This window comes from Lytechinus pictus, chromosome 2 (genome assembly GCF_037042905.1).
Source record: "Lytechinus pictus isolate F3 Inbred chromosome 2, Lp3.0, whole genome shotgun sequence".
Lineage (NCBI taxonomy): Eukaryota > Metazoa > Echinodermata > Echinoidea > Temnopleuroida > Toxopneustidae > Lytechinus > Lytechinus pictus.
The window spans coordinates 52,556,028-52,572,415 of record NC_087246.1 but is presented as its reverse complement, the minus strand read 5'-3'; the positions used below and the strand labels follow the sequence as shown (position 1 = coordinate 52,572,415).

The window sequence follows — 16,388 nt, the reverse complement described above, 5'->3', positions numbered from 1 at the left end:
TAGGGAATTATAACATCTAATGACATTTTTAATTATTTCCCAATTATAACCCCAAAAAATGCATTTATAAAAAAAAAGAATAATCTGGACAAGTGGTTATTTTTGTGAACTAGCATTTAATAATTGGTGCTGTGATGTTGGAGAATGGATTTAATGTGATTGCATGTTCAAAAACACACAAACCTATCTTATACACCAGCACCAGTATATGCCAAGCAAATGAAGCCTACAATAACTTGTAATACATGTACCATGTATAGTATCATACTACATGCTACCCCAAGTTCAAATAAGTGTGTTACACCGAGTGGAAAATGGATCCGCCCCCACAACATATCGCGGGAAGCCCCTTGAATAATATCAGAACTTTGGATACGTGCAAAAAAATACAAATCATCTTTATAAAAATGAAATATTAATACCTTCAACGGGTTCAGTTTTATTAATACTCATGTCGTCGACTTCTCTGTGAACTTCGATTCGAATCTAGAAGCCCCCCTCGTCCTGACAGCCTGCACAATCAGGTCAAAGATGACTGGAATCTTTGGACTTTAGAGTGGACTTCGCTCGCCTCTTTGACTGCTGTCTGCTACTACCGAGTGACGAGGATGGTACTGGACTTCGTTCGGATATCTCCGGCAAACTGGACTCTGACAAGTCCCGTTTCGCTCGTTCGATCAGCTACCAAAACCGCTCACACACGCTCATCTTTGCAACAGGTTGATGTTGGCTTTACTTGGTATACAGGCATGCACCTAAAACGTTATCATAAGCCCATCGGAAAAGTAAATATTAACTGCAATCATCAATCAGAGCGGCTCGAATCATAATGCACAGTACATAGCCTAAACGTATACGTATTACTAGGCCAGTCCATTTTCTATACACCATTTGTACACGGAGCGAGCCCACCGCATGCTGGGCAAATTTGTGCCAATACTTCCGCATTGGTAGGAATTCCCCACACACCACCACTTGTTGCGCGCCCCCTACATGATACCACTTCGGTGGAGGGAAGAGGCGCCGCGATTCGAGGAAAGTTTTCAGAATGGTGCCAGGGTGGGGTGGTTTCGACCAATCAAATTATCGAAGTTATAATGCTATTGTTCGTCACTTTCGCCCTGTAAACTCGGTGGCGTAATGCTCTTGGTGGTCAGAATATTTCCCTCTCCTTGCGGAATTGACTGGAATTCCCAGAGAAAAGAATGGAAAGTTTGTAAATGCTTAAAAATAAGACCCATCAACATAGATGTCCTTGTTTGAATATAATTAAATACATTGATTGTGAAAGATTGTTCAGTGATAAATCTTGTTCTTTTGAGGTGACAGGACTTGAGAAATTCTAAAGGCATCCAGGAAAGGCACTGTATTTATCTCCATTGTTTTGAATTTATTCTCTCTGTATTTAAATTTGGACAGAATATTATCTGAATTTATTCTCTCTGTATTTAAATTTGGACAGAATATTATCTGGCAATCTCTATTTTAATAAATTGTTGGACAACACCAAGACAGTGTGCTTGCCTAACAATATATGTGGGGTTGTTCCAGTTACAGAGCACAATAATATTTTGCTGAGGGGGGGGGGGGTGCACAATGACTTAACTGATATTTTTTTCTCCTTATTTCATTCAAAGTAATAGGGGTACAGTTATGTAGCCCATATCTCACTCTTAGTACTTTTCATTCTTTTTCTTCCCTTCATTTCTCTCATCCCCCTTTCACTGGTTAAACATGATTTGTGTGTGTGTGTGTGGGGGGGGGGTTGTCCCTTTTCCTATTAGAGTACCATCAAATCCATGGTAGGGGCCGATGACAAAATTTCAACAAATTATTTCTTGTAGTCTCTCTCTCTCTCCCTTCTATTTTACTAGTTATTTTGCACTTGTTGGGGGTGGGGGAGCTACCTAACCTTAACAACCTTTAGGACTGAACCCTCCCCCAGCCTGGAAAATGTGACACTGTTTGTATATAACCTGTTCATCTGTGGTATTTTGTCCAATTGTTGCTTGAGTAAATAATATAGAAAATGGAAAATGAAACAGTAGACCCTTAAATAAAATCTAAAAAACTAAAATCTAAAAACCTTAAAATTTGATAGGTTTGATAGCTTCAGTGTCACATCCCTGTGACCTACCAAATCTGAGCACCGCGCCATAAAAAAAAAACATAAATTAAAAATTGATTGTTTGTCCTAAAGTATCCCTTTCAACATTATGTACAGCCATGTCCAATAAATCTGTTAAAATCTGTGTCCATTAAACCTATTGTAATTGTTACCTCATCAACATTATTTTAATTGCCAAATATATATAAATATCCCAATATAATGACAAAAACATTGTAGTACCATAAAGTCTTTCTCCTTTCCTGTAAAATAATTGTTACTTGATATTTTATTTATATACTCACTCTTGTCTGTCTTCTAGGGGCACCGATCGGGGGGGGGGGGAGGGGGCACAGTGCCCCCACCTTTTGACGCACTGAAAAAGTGCCCTTTTTACGCAAGAAAAATGTACCCTCACTAACGTGCTCTGTGCCCCTTTCACCTGAGTACCAATTTATGTGTGAGCAAGTGCCTCTTGCCTTCTTGTAAGTGCCCCTTTTTACCCAAGAAAAGTGCCCCTCACGAACATGTTCTGTGCCCCTTTTATACATGAGAATGACCTGTTTTATGCCTTCAGCAAGTGCCCTTTTGCCTTCTAATAGGTGCCCTTTCTCATATCAGTGCCCCTCACGAACGTGCTCTGTGCCCCTTTCACCTGAGAAGGACCTGTTTTGTGTCGGCAAGTGCCCCTTGCCTTCTTGTAAGTACCCTTTCTTGAATCAGTGCCCCTTTTTACCCAAGAAAAGTGCCCCTCACGAACGTGTTCTGTGCCCCTTTTATACATGAGAATGACCTGTTTTATGCCCTTAGCAAGTGCCCCTTTGCCTTCTAATAGGCCCCCTTTCTCATGTCAGTGCCGTTTTACCCTCACTATGGACCTACTAACAGGTCCATGCCCTCAATAACGTGTTCTGTACCCCTTTCACCTGAGAAGAACATGTTTTTATGTGTTTACGAGTTCCCTTTTAGAACTAGAAAAACAATCTTCTAATTTTTTAAATATATGTTACTACTGATGAAGGGAAAAAAAACTTGTAATAATCATAAGTGCCGTAAGTTTTCAGAGTCATGTGAGTGGGGTAGATAAGCAGTGGCGTACAACAAAATTGGAGTAAGGAAAGAAGAGAGATGGGTGACATATATTTTTTTCTGAAAATTATGTCAAAATCTATCACAAAATTGGATGTTTGTTATAAAAATGTAAAAAAATTTGCTCGCTCGCAACTTCTTATGAATTAAATGCGATACGACATATATAGCCGCCTGAATTTTTTTTTTTTAAATGAGTCGTTTTCTTTGTTTTTAGATAGTGCCCCTTTCGAAAAAATTTGTCCTTTTTTCCCTGAGCCCCCCTTTCAAATTCGCTCCGCAGCCCCTGCTGTCTTCATACATTCATTCACTCAATTGGGTATTCATATTTTCATGTCTTTTGGTGATCTGTTAATTTATTCATTTTTATTGATTAATTCATTTATACATGCAATTCACAAATCAATAATTCATTAACTTCTACTTGAAGGTACAAAATATCACTATTGATTAGTTTATTGATTTAACTTAGATTCATTTATCTCATTTTAATTACCTCAGGTAATTTATGACAATTTCATGATATGAAAATATAAAATTGACATCTAAAGTATAAGCACATCTTTAAAAACTGACAAAGTATGATTAAAAACAATGAAGAGGCATTTATTCAAAATATACAAATTTCATTATATACAAAATATAAATAATTTATGAAATTTACAAATAATTAGCATATGTACAATTACAGGGTATTAATTAACTATCAACAATATGATAAAATGATACAGACTTGCAGATCTGAAACACAACAGCCGAATTCTAAATCACATCAAAGTGTTAATCATACCAAATGAGTAAATAGTGCATAATTTTGTCAGGTGACCAGTGCACATCTGTGAAGCAAAAACCAAATATAACAAAATCATTGTACATTTCCAAAAAAAAAATGATCATTAAATGAAGCAATTAGCAACATAATGTGATTTTATTGTCATAAACTTGCCATTTTATTTTTTTCTTCATAAAATCTAATTTCAGATTTGTACAGCATGACTATGGCCTGAGCTTTTCAATAATTTTCATAGATTCACAGACATTTATAAGCCTGCTTGTCGATGTGTCCAGCAAGAATACTTCAATAACATATTCTCAATGGAGGCTTTCGGGCAAAAATTCTTCAATTACTAGGCAGAAAAATCTTCATTTCTTGAATATTAACCATCATGTAGAGGGAAAAGATGGGGAAGCCCGCTCTCTCTATGGAAATAATCAATGATTAACGTAATAATATCTAGAAAGTAAACACAAGGTTTTCATTTAGGTATCCAGCCTCTTACTAAGTAAACAGTGTTATGATAGGGATGTTGATTTATTGCTTACAGGAGCTTAGCATGTTTTTCTCATGAAGCAGTTCAGTATGGTGGCCTTAAAAAAGCCATATGGAAAGATCTTTCAAAAATCTGAACTGCATGACACTATCTGCAGTCCATATTATGTAATGCAGTCTGAAATGGAACAGAAAGGGTATCTTTAAATTTGTTTACCATCTTCATCATTCCAACAAGTGTATTAAATCAATCTTCAGTACATTTAGTACATTTGATGGAATGTAGGCAATTTAGATTGACCCTAACTAGGGTGGGGGCACCTACTAGACCCCCCACCCCTCAACTCTCTACGCATTAAGTCAAAATGCAAAAAAGATTTCACCACAATTTTCATGGAACTTTTGAGACCATACTTGCAATACCCATGTCCACAGGTTCTGAAATTTCGCAACAGTTTTTTTTGGTGCATGTTAGAACCAAAATTGCTCAAAATTAGATTTCATGTACAAATCCAAAGCAAATTCTATTCATGGGCATTTATTCATTTATTATTTTACATATTTTTACTGATTAAAATCAATTAACTTCATGTTTTGGTTTTTTTTTTCAGATCAGAGTAGTATCAATGACAATTTCCATTAGAATAAAAGAAAACAAAACAAAAAATAAAAAGTAGAACAAAAAAATAGAAAAAAAAAATACATAGGTAGTTAATTCTTAGGACACATTTCTTTCATACACAGTAGTAGATTGCTAAGGTGGCAATGAAGAGTGTTTGGATAATTATTTCTTGATTTAGAGCAGAATTATGATTTCCTGCCTAAATTCTGTATAAATGAGCATAATCAATGAAATCACACAACTTCCCAAAAAAAATTTAACTATAAACAAGTATGTAATTTCTTAGATTATGCCATAGCCGACACGCATGTTGACGGCTGAGACACTGAGGGGTTGTGGGTGTCAGAAGAGCACCTTTGGTTGTATGATCTATCAAATAACCCATCTAGATATCGGGTGAGTATTCCAAGGACTGGAATGTAATTGAAGGACTTGAAGATATCATCCATACTCAAGGGGTCCATTTCATAAAACTTGTTATAATAACTTATTTGCAATAATAGTTTAAAGCTACTGAAATCTATCAATGCAGCGTGGTAAATATATAAATATGTGAAATCATTACAAATAAATAGAATGTCCTCAGGAATACAAACCTTTGAAAGCATTATTCGAAAACTCTTAAGTGATCCCCTTTGCTATTATAAATTGATGAAACCATTTCATAAACTTTATGTATTTTCATATTTAGTACAAATAAAACTAAAGGAGTAATAAAAGAGAAAAAATATATAATGACATGCAAATAAAAGACAAAAGCATCTTTATGGGATTGTACTGGGTCATGATGGGACATTATCGGGCGACGTGATAAGAAATGTTAAATTACACCTTGTTCAGACGTGATACAAAAGAGCTCAGCAGTAAAACTCAAAACAATATTTTGGTATTCACACAAATTTATGGCTTGGTCCCACTACACTTATGGATGCAGAGAGGATGTAAAACAGAAAGGAATCTTGCCATACGTTGGAAAACGTTGAGTATCGGTTGTGTACTCTTTGCATCCGTGTTTCATACGCTCTATATCCATCGAGCATCCGTCCACTGTGATTTCATTGTTTGCCCATTTCGTCCATTGTCTGGAGTGGATGAAAACGGATAGAGCCACCCAAAAATTTTGCTTGTCAGCTGTATCCGTTATGAGTGTGTCCGTTAGCCAGTGGGACCTTTAGACAAATTAGTCCACTTAAAATAATCATAATAAACAGTATTTGTATAGCACATATCACAAATCATGTCTCTATTTAAGTGCTTAAGAAAATACAAAGAGAAAAGCAATTTCAGCCAAAAATTTAGAAATATATGTATAGTTCACAGTAGATGGTAGACAGATGAGGGGCCGTATATATGCCAAGGGAAATACACTTTGCGTTTATAAACCTGAATTGTACACATCAAGATTTAATCACAAGAGTGTTTATCCACAGAACATGGACAATATCAAGACACCACATTTAGTGCTAACATTTCAAGAATTTGATCATTAATAGTCTCCTTGCAGCACAATGACAAATATCTGTCTTCTCCCTCTTCCAAATTTTGTTTGATGTCTCATATCCCATTTGAACTTACACACAAAACGTTATAACGTTTTACTGCTGAACTATGTTAGGCTAAGTGTGAACGAGGCCTTACTTTGACATTGAAACGCTGATATGCAAGAATTAAAATGTTTTATTACCCTTTTTAGAAGCATTAGCACATCTTTTTATCACACAACGAGATTAAAAATCGGTTCTGTGCAAATACATACTGCACGCAATCATACTTCTCTGTCTTTAATAGTCCATGTGTATTTGAATAAACTAGATGATGGGCGTTAAGTTTCGATTCATGGAATTTAGATATTTTATGCTGGAACTCGTTGCACCTGAAATTATTACTGAGGTGGTTTATTAAGAGAAATTTAGTCAGATTATGCAAGTATGCACTCTTTAGATCCACATGAATGTTGTAACATATAACACAATACGTGATACATATTTTTTGGTAATAAAAAACAACTTCTTTGGACTTTACTACAGAAACTGTGTTATTGAATACTTGATCGATTTGACAGTAAAAACATAACATCAGGAACATTTTTGGTGGATTTAGGTGCATATTAGACAGACAGAGATAGATAGATTGACAGACAGATTTGAACCCACAACTTTCTAATTAAATAAATGATGAGGCCATAACCATTACACCATCAAACTTCCTGGACTGGATTTTCCCTTTAAGAATCAAAGGAATAGGATTACATCACACTGCCACATATCAGACTAATTCTTTCACTTTAATGCTTGATTCAGACTGTTTGTCAATGCAAACACTGTTAAGATGACATGAATGTGATAAGCACTTGGAATAATAGACTAAATATCTACTGATAAGAACTGCAACATACACATGGTCATTGATATATGAGAAAATGTTGAATACGGTATGTTTGATGATTATGGGAACACATGTTTCAAATAAAGCACATTTTCATCTGCAATGATTTCAATGTAATTTGGAATTTTTAAGGGAGATATAGTACTAAATGTTTTGATTTTAAGTATATCTACACCTGTGTGCCCTTATTTTTTTAATGGTGATAGCTAGAGTTCACCTCGCACTCTCAGCAATTTGCCTTGTTGCATGAAATATAATTGCAATACAAAGACATTCTTAAATAATCAAACTTTTTTTGAGTTTTTCCCCTAATGCTATTTGTAATTGATGGAAGCAAACAGAACTCAATTCTAATATTCAAATAAAAGAACTCAATTCTAATATTCAAATAAAAGATAGCATTCCTGAAGAATAAATTGACTCTATCATGAATAACTCTATTTCATAATCTGTGTAAGAATCTTATCAGAGTGGCTTACCAAGAAAATTATAAGGCCATCATTGCAGGCAAACACAAGAGGGAGCTCTTTTGTTTGATATTAATAATCTAATGAGCCCTTTGGGAGAAGAAAAAATGAGACCCGAATGATTCTTTGTGTTAATTCATCAAATGTTTTTAAAAAACTTGTGTTGTCAAACACTGTTTAATAGCTACATAGAGAAAAAATACAGATAACTGAAGGCACATGGTCTTATGTTGGTCTAAGGATCATACCTTTGTGATAAAAAAAATACATGTATATCGGTTAACAGCAATAATGATAATGAAGGGTGTCCCTAGATGTGGAGCGTTGTGGCCCAGTCGATTAGTCTTCAGACTTTGAAACAGAGGGTCGTGGGTTCGAATCCCAGCCATGGCGTAATTTCCTTCAGCAAGAAATTTATTCACATTGTGCTGCACTCAACCCAGGTGAGGTGAATGGGTACCCGGCAGGATTAATTCCTTGAATGCATGAGCGCTGAAAGGCAGCTTGAGCTAAAGCCGGGGTAATAATAATGATAACATCGCGCCTCGGAATAGAATATTTCTAGATAGATGGCGCTATATAAATGCCTATTATTATTATTATTAGTATGTTCCTGGAATACTCCCATGTGAGTGGATGATGTGCAAGCCAGAATTTAGTGGCTTGAACAATGACACATTTTTTTAAAAAGTGCTTAGACATATCCAGATACACCATTAAACAATAGCAAGTATGGGCATCAGCGCAGAGGATTACCTTTTGTTTTATTGGAGGATGCAACAATAGATGTCACCCTCAAAAACAAAAGATAATCCTCTGCCATTACGCCCATGACAACAAGATATCATATCATTATTATGGTTGATAGGAATATTACCATTAGTAAATTGCCAAACTATCTAACTCATTCTATGACATTAACAAACCCTGGCGGTATCAGACCAAAAGATGTTTAAAGATGGGAGCTGCTGCTACCCTGTTTGGCGTTCAATGATTTAAGGGATAGAGCTATGTCGATCTGGCGCTGCTCAGTGTTTGCCACGTCCATGATCAACTGAGCAAAATGAATTTTCGAGGAATTCTATTTCTGATTTCTCTTCCTAACAATAAAATGAACTAGACTTGGATTTTCTTATAGTAAAATGAATAAAACACTATAATCTGTATACAATATACTAATACTGGCATTATGTCTCTCCTTGACAGGTTTCAAGACAGGGGTCCTGTGACACAAACTTAAAAAATTGATCATAAGGTTGATTTCGATTAATGATTGTACATGGTGGTTAATGCAACTAATCATGGACTTTCAAGACATGGTGGTTGTTTCATAAAGCTGATCGTAAAGTTACGCACAACTTTACGCATGACTCGAACATAATCTTAGGTCCTAACTTAATTACATAGGGATATCACTGGTTACCAGTCGTGTGTAGTCATTCGTATCTTACGAACAGCTTTATGAAACACCCACCGGGACCCTATTACACAAAGCATAGTGCCTGATTGTGCAATTCTGTGGATTCACAATATGGTGCGCCACCTATCGGCTGCAGCGAACAGACCAAATTTCTAACTTCGGGGTTGACATAGTGCGCAGGAGCAGGCAGCACGCAGTGCTAGTGTACTGTAATGTGACTGTGATGCTTTAAAAATGACAACCATATGTCAAGAATTCACAAAAAAAGGTCTTCATTTTGCAAAGAAATATGCAGGCAAATTTCTCTCCCACCTCCAAAAACCCTAGTAAACAGCATATCCGGTCGAGCCATGTCGCCCAGCGCTGAATAATCGCATGCATGCACTTTAGTACTAGCGTGCACAACAGATGTCGACCTTTTCCCATGAGGCAATGCGAATTTCGGCCTGTCTGCTAAAACCGATAGATGGCGCACCGTATCTTGAATCCACCGAATTGATTTTGACTGATGATTGTACATTGTGGTCAATACAATCAATCGTGCAAATTTGTTCTATAATCAATTGCAAAGCTATGGTCCAAAATCACAAAGGTGGTTTTGAAAACCATCGGTTGAACTCATGGTTTATGTGGATATCCTGTATAAATTACGCTTATCTACTGCATATATTTAAAAAATGTCTAATACTGATGCGCGCTTTTGTCAGTGCGCCAAATTGACGCCTGCTGCCATGGTTGAGAACGCTGTTTTATTCAGGAGTCCACTGTTTTGAGCTGTGGACTCATTAATGAACTCAGTATTGGATACGTTTGAGTATACATGGTAAAGTAAGTGTAATTCATACAGGAAATCTGCATAAACCATGGGTTCAACCGGTGGTTTTCAAAACCATCTTTGTGAATTCGGGCCGATGTGTCTGATGACAAGCCTCGAGCCGTTCATCATCTCATCCTCATGACCTCCTCATTAGCGATCCTAATAACAGCCCTGAAATCAGCCTCCACATGGTTCCTCCAGAATCGTCTATCTCGGCCCCAGACTTGGGCTGGGTAGCAGGGGCTAGCTATCCCCTGGAGGATGCGCGCAATGGCACGGCCAGTGAACGTCCTATCGTGATTGACGCTGATGAACTGACGGACGGTCATACGGATGCGCCCCTCCTCAGAACCTTCCATCTGTGCAGGGAACGTAAACAAATCAAGTCAGTTAGACTCAATGATATTATTCCCTTTTTGTTTTTGGTGGAGATGGAATGGTGAGCAGAGGGGGTTGATGGAAAATGTATATGGGTACAATAAAATCATGTTATTGTGTTCATTTTTTTTCTTTCTGTTTCTGTTAATGATAATTCCTGTAGGAAAGGAACTCGGCAGGACAGCTATTTGCTGGTAAATGCCAAGCTGGTATATAACCAGTTACCTAGGAAACATTTTACATCTAGACCACTGATTCTGCATTTAGAAAGGCAGATGAATCTGTCTAAGTCATATCTCTGGAAATTCAATCAATATAACTCATGCTTTTGAAAATTCTGGTCAGAAAATTGCTTTGACTTGGGAAACTATTTTAATTGTAGAGGTAGAGGTATGACTTATGGATATAAACTATATTTCAGTTCTGTACTAGGCAAAAATAATATCAAATAATATCAGGGTCAACCAATCGAAGGCCTGCAGAACCATTATACCTCTTGTATCAATACATTCATTTAAATGAAATAATTGAATACTACATCTGTAAAGCATCTATAAACATTCCAATATATTATGTGCTTTATAAATTATTGACTGCCATATCTAGCCATCTAACCTTAGATGTGTCCTTTTGACTGCGCTGCATCTTGGTTAGATCAAGTTCCTCTGTGAAGTATTTGATCAGCTCTTCTCGGAGGTGATCACTGCGCTCTATATCTACCTCATCACAACAATCCATGTAGGATTTCTTGGAGATACTGTAAACAAAGGAATTTAAATATGTTACTTTTGCTACAGTAACTAAGTAAAACTAAAATTTGTTATAAAAGGAGAGGTAAAAGATAAGCCAGTTTTTCAGTGAAATACTCAATGAGCCACCATATAATTATTGCGAGGTAAACTTTATTTCCAATTCAATTCAAAACATACAATTAAAAAAATGCAAATCAATAGATGTTTATGATAATAAGTTAAACAAAACACACAAAAAATACAATTTAACACAAAGAAATGCAGAGTATTTGAACGGAAAATGGTGTATGCGAAAAGCCAAGGTATGGCTTGTATAAAATACACCAATGAGATTAATAAAAAACAAGGTGATCCTTGCGTGCTACATCTACGTCATCACAACAATCTTTGTAGGATTTCTTGAAGAAACTGTAAAAAAAAATTTGAATCCATTTCTAACAATACTCATTAGAAACTAAATAAAGATAAAATTTGTTGTTCAATTTATCATGTAGATCTACATTGGAAATTATCGACACTAAAATATCAGGGAAATAAATGAAGCAAAACAAATTGAATGGCTTTTTCCCATGTGATTTCAGAAAAATTCCATTCATTAGGGCCAGTATTTCTGGTTTAAGATTCTGAATCACCATATAATATAAATATTACCTCTCCAGAGTTGAGTAGATAGCATCAAGTTGCCCTAACTCTCTCTTCTCTAGGTGCATTACTCTCCCATAAAGGAAATCTACCACACCGTCTAGCTCCTCATCACTCAGGTTACCACGACAACGGAATGAGATTGCAAGGTTTGAGAACTCCACCATCACACCAGTCCTCACCCAACCTGCATCAGATGAGCAAAGGAGATGAAATTAAAACTGTCAAAACAAATTTGTATCAACTAACCTCACGAAAAAAAAGATTCAAATGCAATTTTCAGGTGTAAAGGCCTGGTCCCACTGGCCGACGGACACAAACAGTATTCATAACGGATACAGCGGACAAGCATAATTTTGGGGTGGCTCCATCCGTTTTCATCCACTATGGACAAAATGGCATGGGCGAACAATGAAATCACAGTGGACGGATGCTCGATGGATATAGAGTGTATGAAACATGTATGCAAAGAGTACACAACCGATACATAACGTTTTCCAACAGACGGCAAGATTCTTTTCCATTTTACATCCTCTCTGCATCCGTAAGTGCAGTGGGACCAAGCCTTTAGTTCATCCTTGACTAAATATTCCAAGACATCACAGTAAAGCTTATAAAATATTTCAGACCAATCACAACATTCAATTACATTATCACAATCGCATGTAAATTATAGAACTGTTCTGTTTGAAGCAATAGCCTGCGAGATATATGGTACTTTATAAGATCTATTGTATGTACTACACAAGTTAAATGGAAATCCAGCCTTGGTAATAAAATGTTGTGTTGGAAAGGAGAAAAAAAATAGAATGGTGAAAGTTTGAAAGAAATCGGACAAGCAATAAGAAAGTTATGGCTGCTTTAAAATTGAGATCACTGAGACTGTGTAGATTTCAAATTGGCAACTGGGTAAGTAAATTATGACAGGGGGCAAGGACAGCTTTCCCATAGGACATGTACTTAATTATCATGGATTTGTCGTTTTCTCCTACGTACCCATCCCCCTGGGGCAGTAATCTAACTATAATCCAGGTAGTATATTTTGTTATGAAAGAAAAATATAATTTGAAGTAAAACTTTTGGACAAAAAATGACACTTAAGCCATTTATGTATTGGAGTACATGGATGAGTAGTCCTTGCCTCTCATCACTATGACCTCACATATGCGGCCAATTTGAAGTCTCCATGGGTAAAGTGATTACAAATTTTTACAACTTTTAAAAATGTATAGCTTTCTTATTGTTTGTCCCATATTGTTCAAATTTTCACCAATCAACTTGTATGATTTTTTGTTTTCCTTTTAAAAACAAGTTTTAGTTTGGGTTGGATTCCTCTTTAAAGGTCAAGTCCACCTCAGAAAAATGTTGATTTGAATCAATAGAGAAAAATCAGACAAGCACAATGCTGAAAATTTCATCAAAATCAGATGTAAAATAAGAAAGTTATGACATTTCAAAGTTTCGCTTATTTTTAACAAAATAGTTATATGAACGAGCCAGTTACATCCAAATGAGAGAGTCGATGATGTCACTCACTCACTATTTCTTTTGTTTTTTATTGTTTGAATTATACAATATTTCAATTTTTATGAATTTGACGATTAGGACCTCCTTGCCTGAAGCACAAAATGTTAAAATAATGGAATTCCACGTGTTCAGGGAGGAATGAAACTTCATTTCACATGACAATGATGAGAAAATAAAAATATTTCATATTTCATATAATAAAATACAAAAGAAATAGTGAGTGAGTGATGTCATCAGTTCCTCATTTGCATACCGACCGAGATGTGCATATAACTGTTTTGTGAAATGAAGCGAAACTTTAGCCATAACTTTCTTATTTTACATCCGATTTTGATGAAATTTTCAGTGTAATGCTTGTTTGATTTTTCTCTTTTTATTCAAATAAACTTTTTGTTGGGGTGGACTTGTCCTTTAAATAATTACAGTTTAACCTCTTCCTTTTTGTTTTTGACAATTTCTTGATGAAATGTTTTATAATTTATTTATGTTTCTCATTCCTTTAAGTGCCCTTTCATCAACTTCACATTGTAAAGTTGAATAATAATAATATAGGATTTGTAAAGCGCACGTATCCACCTTGCTAGGTGCTCAAGGCGCTCCAATATTACCCCGACTAAGCTAGTCTACCGATTCCGGTGTGCACAGCTTTTTGAGGAATTACTTCCTGCCGGTACCCCAGAGCTGCCAACCTTGTGCAAGCAAAAAAAGGAATCATTATGGCCAAAAAAAGGAATTTCCAACAAAAAAAAGGAATGTGTTAAAACGAACCTTAAAACTACACGCGACAAACATCCAATGCAAAAAGTATGTATCCAGTGAACGGTAAAAAAAAATTAATCTCTAGGCCTAGTCTGGGCTAAGTAACCGAGTGTTACAAAGTGGACCCTTAGTCTTGCATCTTGGGCCTGTTTGATATAATCTACCAACTTTAATTAAGTCAGTAGCAGGGCTCGAATTAAGAATTGAAAGGGGCAAGGCAATTTTTAAAAGGGCACTTTCAGCTTGGGGCAACTGGCAAAGTGGCCTTTGGATGCCCCTAAATTTCAAGGGGCATCAAGGCCATTCTAAATGGCATGATGGCCACTTTTATTCTAGTCAAAAGGGCACCGAGGCAATTTTTTTTAAATGACAAGTAGGCCTTTAATTTTGTAGTGCAACCTACACCGGCACTTCCTTAAAATTATCAGAGTGAAGATCTGTTGAGAAATTTTTTTTTCAGGGGCACCAAAATCAGTTCTGGTGAACATTTTTAGGGCTCCATTTTTCTGGGGCTTCCTTTCCACTTCTAAAATAATTCATAGTTTTATGTTGAGTTTCCTGACAAAACTACCAGATTGTAGACTAAGAGAAAAAAAAAAAAAAGTTCACATCAATCCAGACTTCTCTTCCCAAGTGCATTGTTTTTGCCAAACAGTACCCTTTAAAATTAAAGTGTCATAAAATGGAAGTACATGTAACATTCCACAAAAAAAAAAAAAATATTCATAAATCATATCTAATCTAAAATTCAAATAGATCTATAGATAAAAGTTGAAATCATTCCACAAAAGTCCCATCGTGGATCACAGCTCCCGGCACAGCTCAGCCTCAATCACACTGCACGCACACTCAATCATCCCCAGCAGTGACTGCACTATAGAGCAGACATCTAGGCCGCCAGAACTGGGGAAGAAATCTTCCCATTCCTGCTAATCTGAATGCTACAGTGCCGACTTTTTTAATGAATTCCAAAAGCAGTAGGACATCTCTCTAGTATAAATCATGTGAAACTATCAATAAATGTTGAATATCACCCAGAATCATTACTTCAGGGGACAATGAAGAGCTTTCCAGGTCTTTTCGAAGCCGAATTCATCGTATTTGTTTGATACGAGTTGATGAAAATTAACCAGACAGTACCATTATCCGAAGGGAATTTATATCAATCAATTCAAGAAAATAGCCTCAAAATTTCATTTCTTTATAACCACAATTAATTTCAAAGTATATGAAAAATATCTTTTGATGATTCCATCTTTAATATACATGATGAGTATTTTTGTAAAATTTTGCAAATGGAATAATAATTTCTCTCAAACCTCCAAATCCCCCTCCTGTATAAATGGACTCTTCTCTTACTACGTTTGGGGAATTACCCTAACCAATTCATCGTACTCCTCGCTCTGCGCTGCAGAACTGACGCTGGCTCCATGGGCTCCACTCACCTGAAGAGTGTTGGCCCGTACGTAAAGACAACGTATTAGCAGTAACGTTAGATCTAACATTCGGCGGAAATCCGATTTTCGGATCGTTTTTTTGTACATAAAACATCACTTTATAGGAAAGAAATTACATGCAAATTTAAGATAAAATATATAAAATTCAGAAATATCGTACCTTATACCGCAGTTACTGCTATTTCCTTTCAAATGATGATCAAAACATAATCATCCTCGATCCTTTCGTTGGTCATCGTAAGGTGCCATCTTGGATGACGTCATCATCCTTACAGACGTAGTTACCAGTCGCTATACATCGCGATTCGTGCCATGCATTCCGCTCGCATATTCAACGAACGTATATGTACGTGCACGCTATCAAATTATTACAGTGCATTGGAAAACCGGCCGGCGGGCGACTACGCACGCGCAAGTACCAGGCTCATCTCGGGCTCAACACATACATACAATTATGTACACACATTATCAAAATTGTCAAAAAACGTAATTTGAAAAGAAAAACCATAATGCCGTAATTTGAATGAAAAAACGTAATGATTACGGCAAAAACGTAATGGTTGGCAGCTCTGGTACCCATTTACCTCACCTGGGTTGAGTGCAGCACAATGTGCATAAATTTCTTGCTAAAGGAAAACACGCCATGGCTTGGTATCGAACTCACATCCTTCAGATTGAAAGACAAGAATCTTAACC

At 36.3% G+C, this 16,388-nt stretch overlaps 1 protein-coding gene across 2 annotated transcripts in view; it reads right to left on the bottom strand.

The window, feature by feature from the left end:
• Positions 1 to 3,776: 3,776 nt before the first annotated feature.
• Positions 3,777 to 16,388, bottom strand: part of LOC129277808 (ATP-dependent DNA helicase Q4-like) — a 38,630-nt gene continuing 26,018 nt past the window's right edge. For both annotated transcript variants that reach the window (XM_064095132.1, XM_064095133.1), the window contains 3 exons: positions 11,959 to 12,136; positions 11,171 to 11,312; positions 3,777 to 10,536 (listed from right to left, as the gene is read on the bottom strand). In XM_064095132.1, the coding sequence (XP_063951202.1) occupies positions 10,303 to 10,536; positions 11,171 to 11,312; positions 11,959 to 12,136 (554 nt within the window). In that variant the 3' untranslated portion in view covers positions 3,777 to 10,302. The remainder of the gene's footprint in view (positions 10,537 to 11,170; positions 11,313 to 11,958; positions 12,137 to 16,388) is intronic.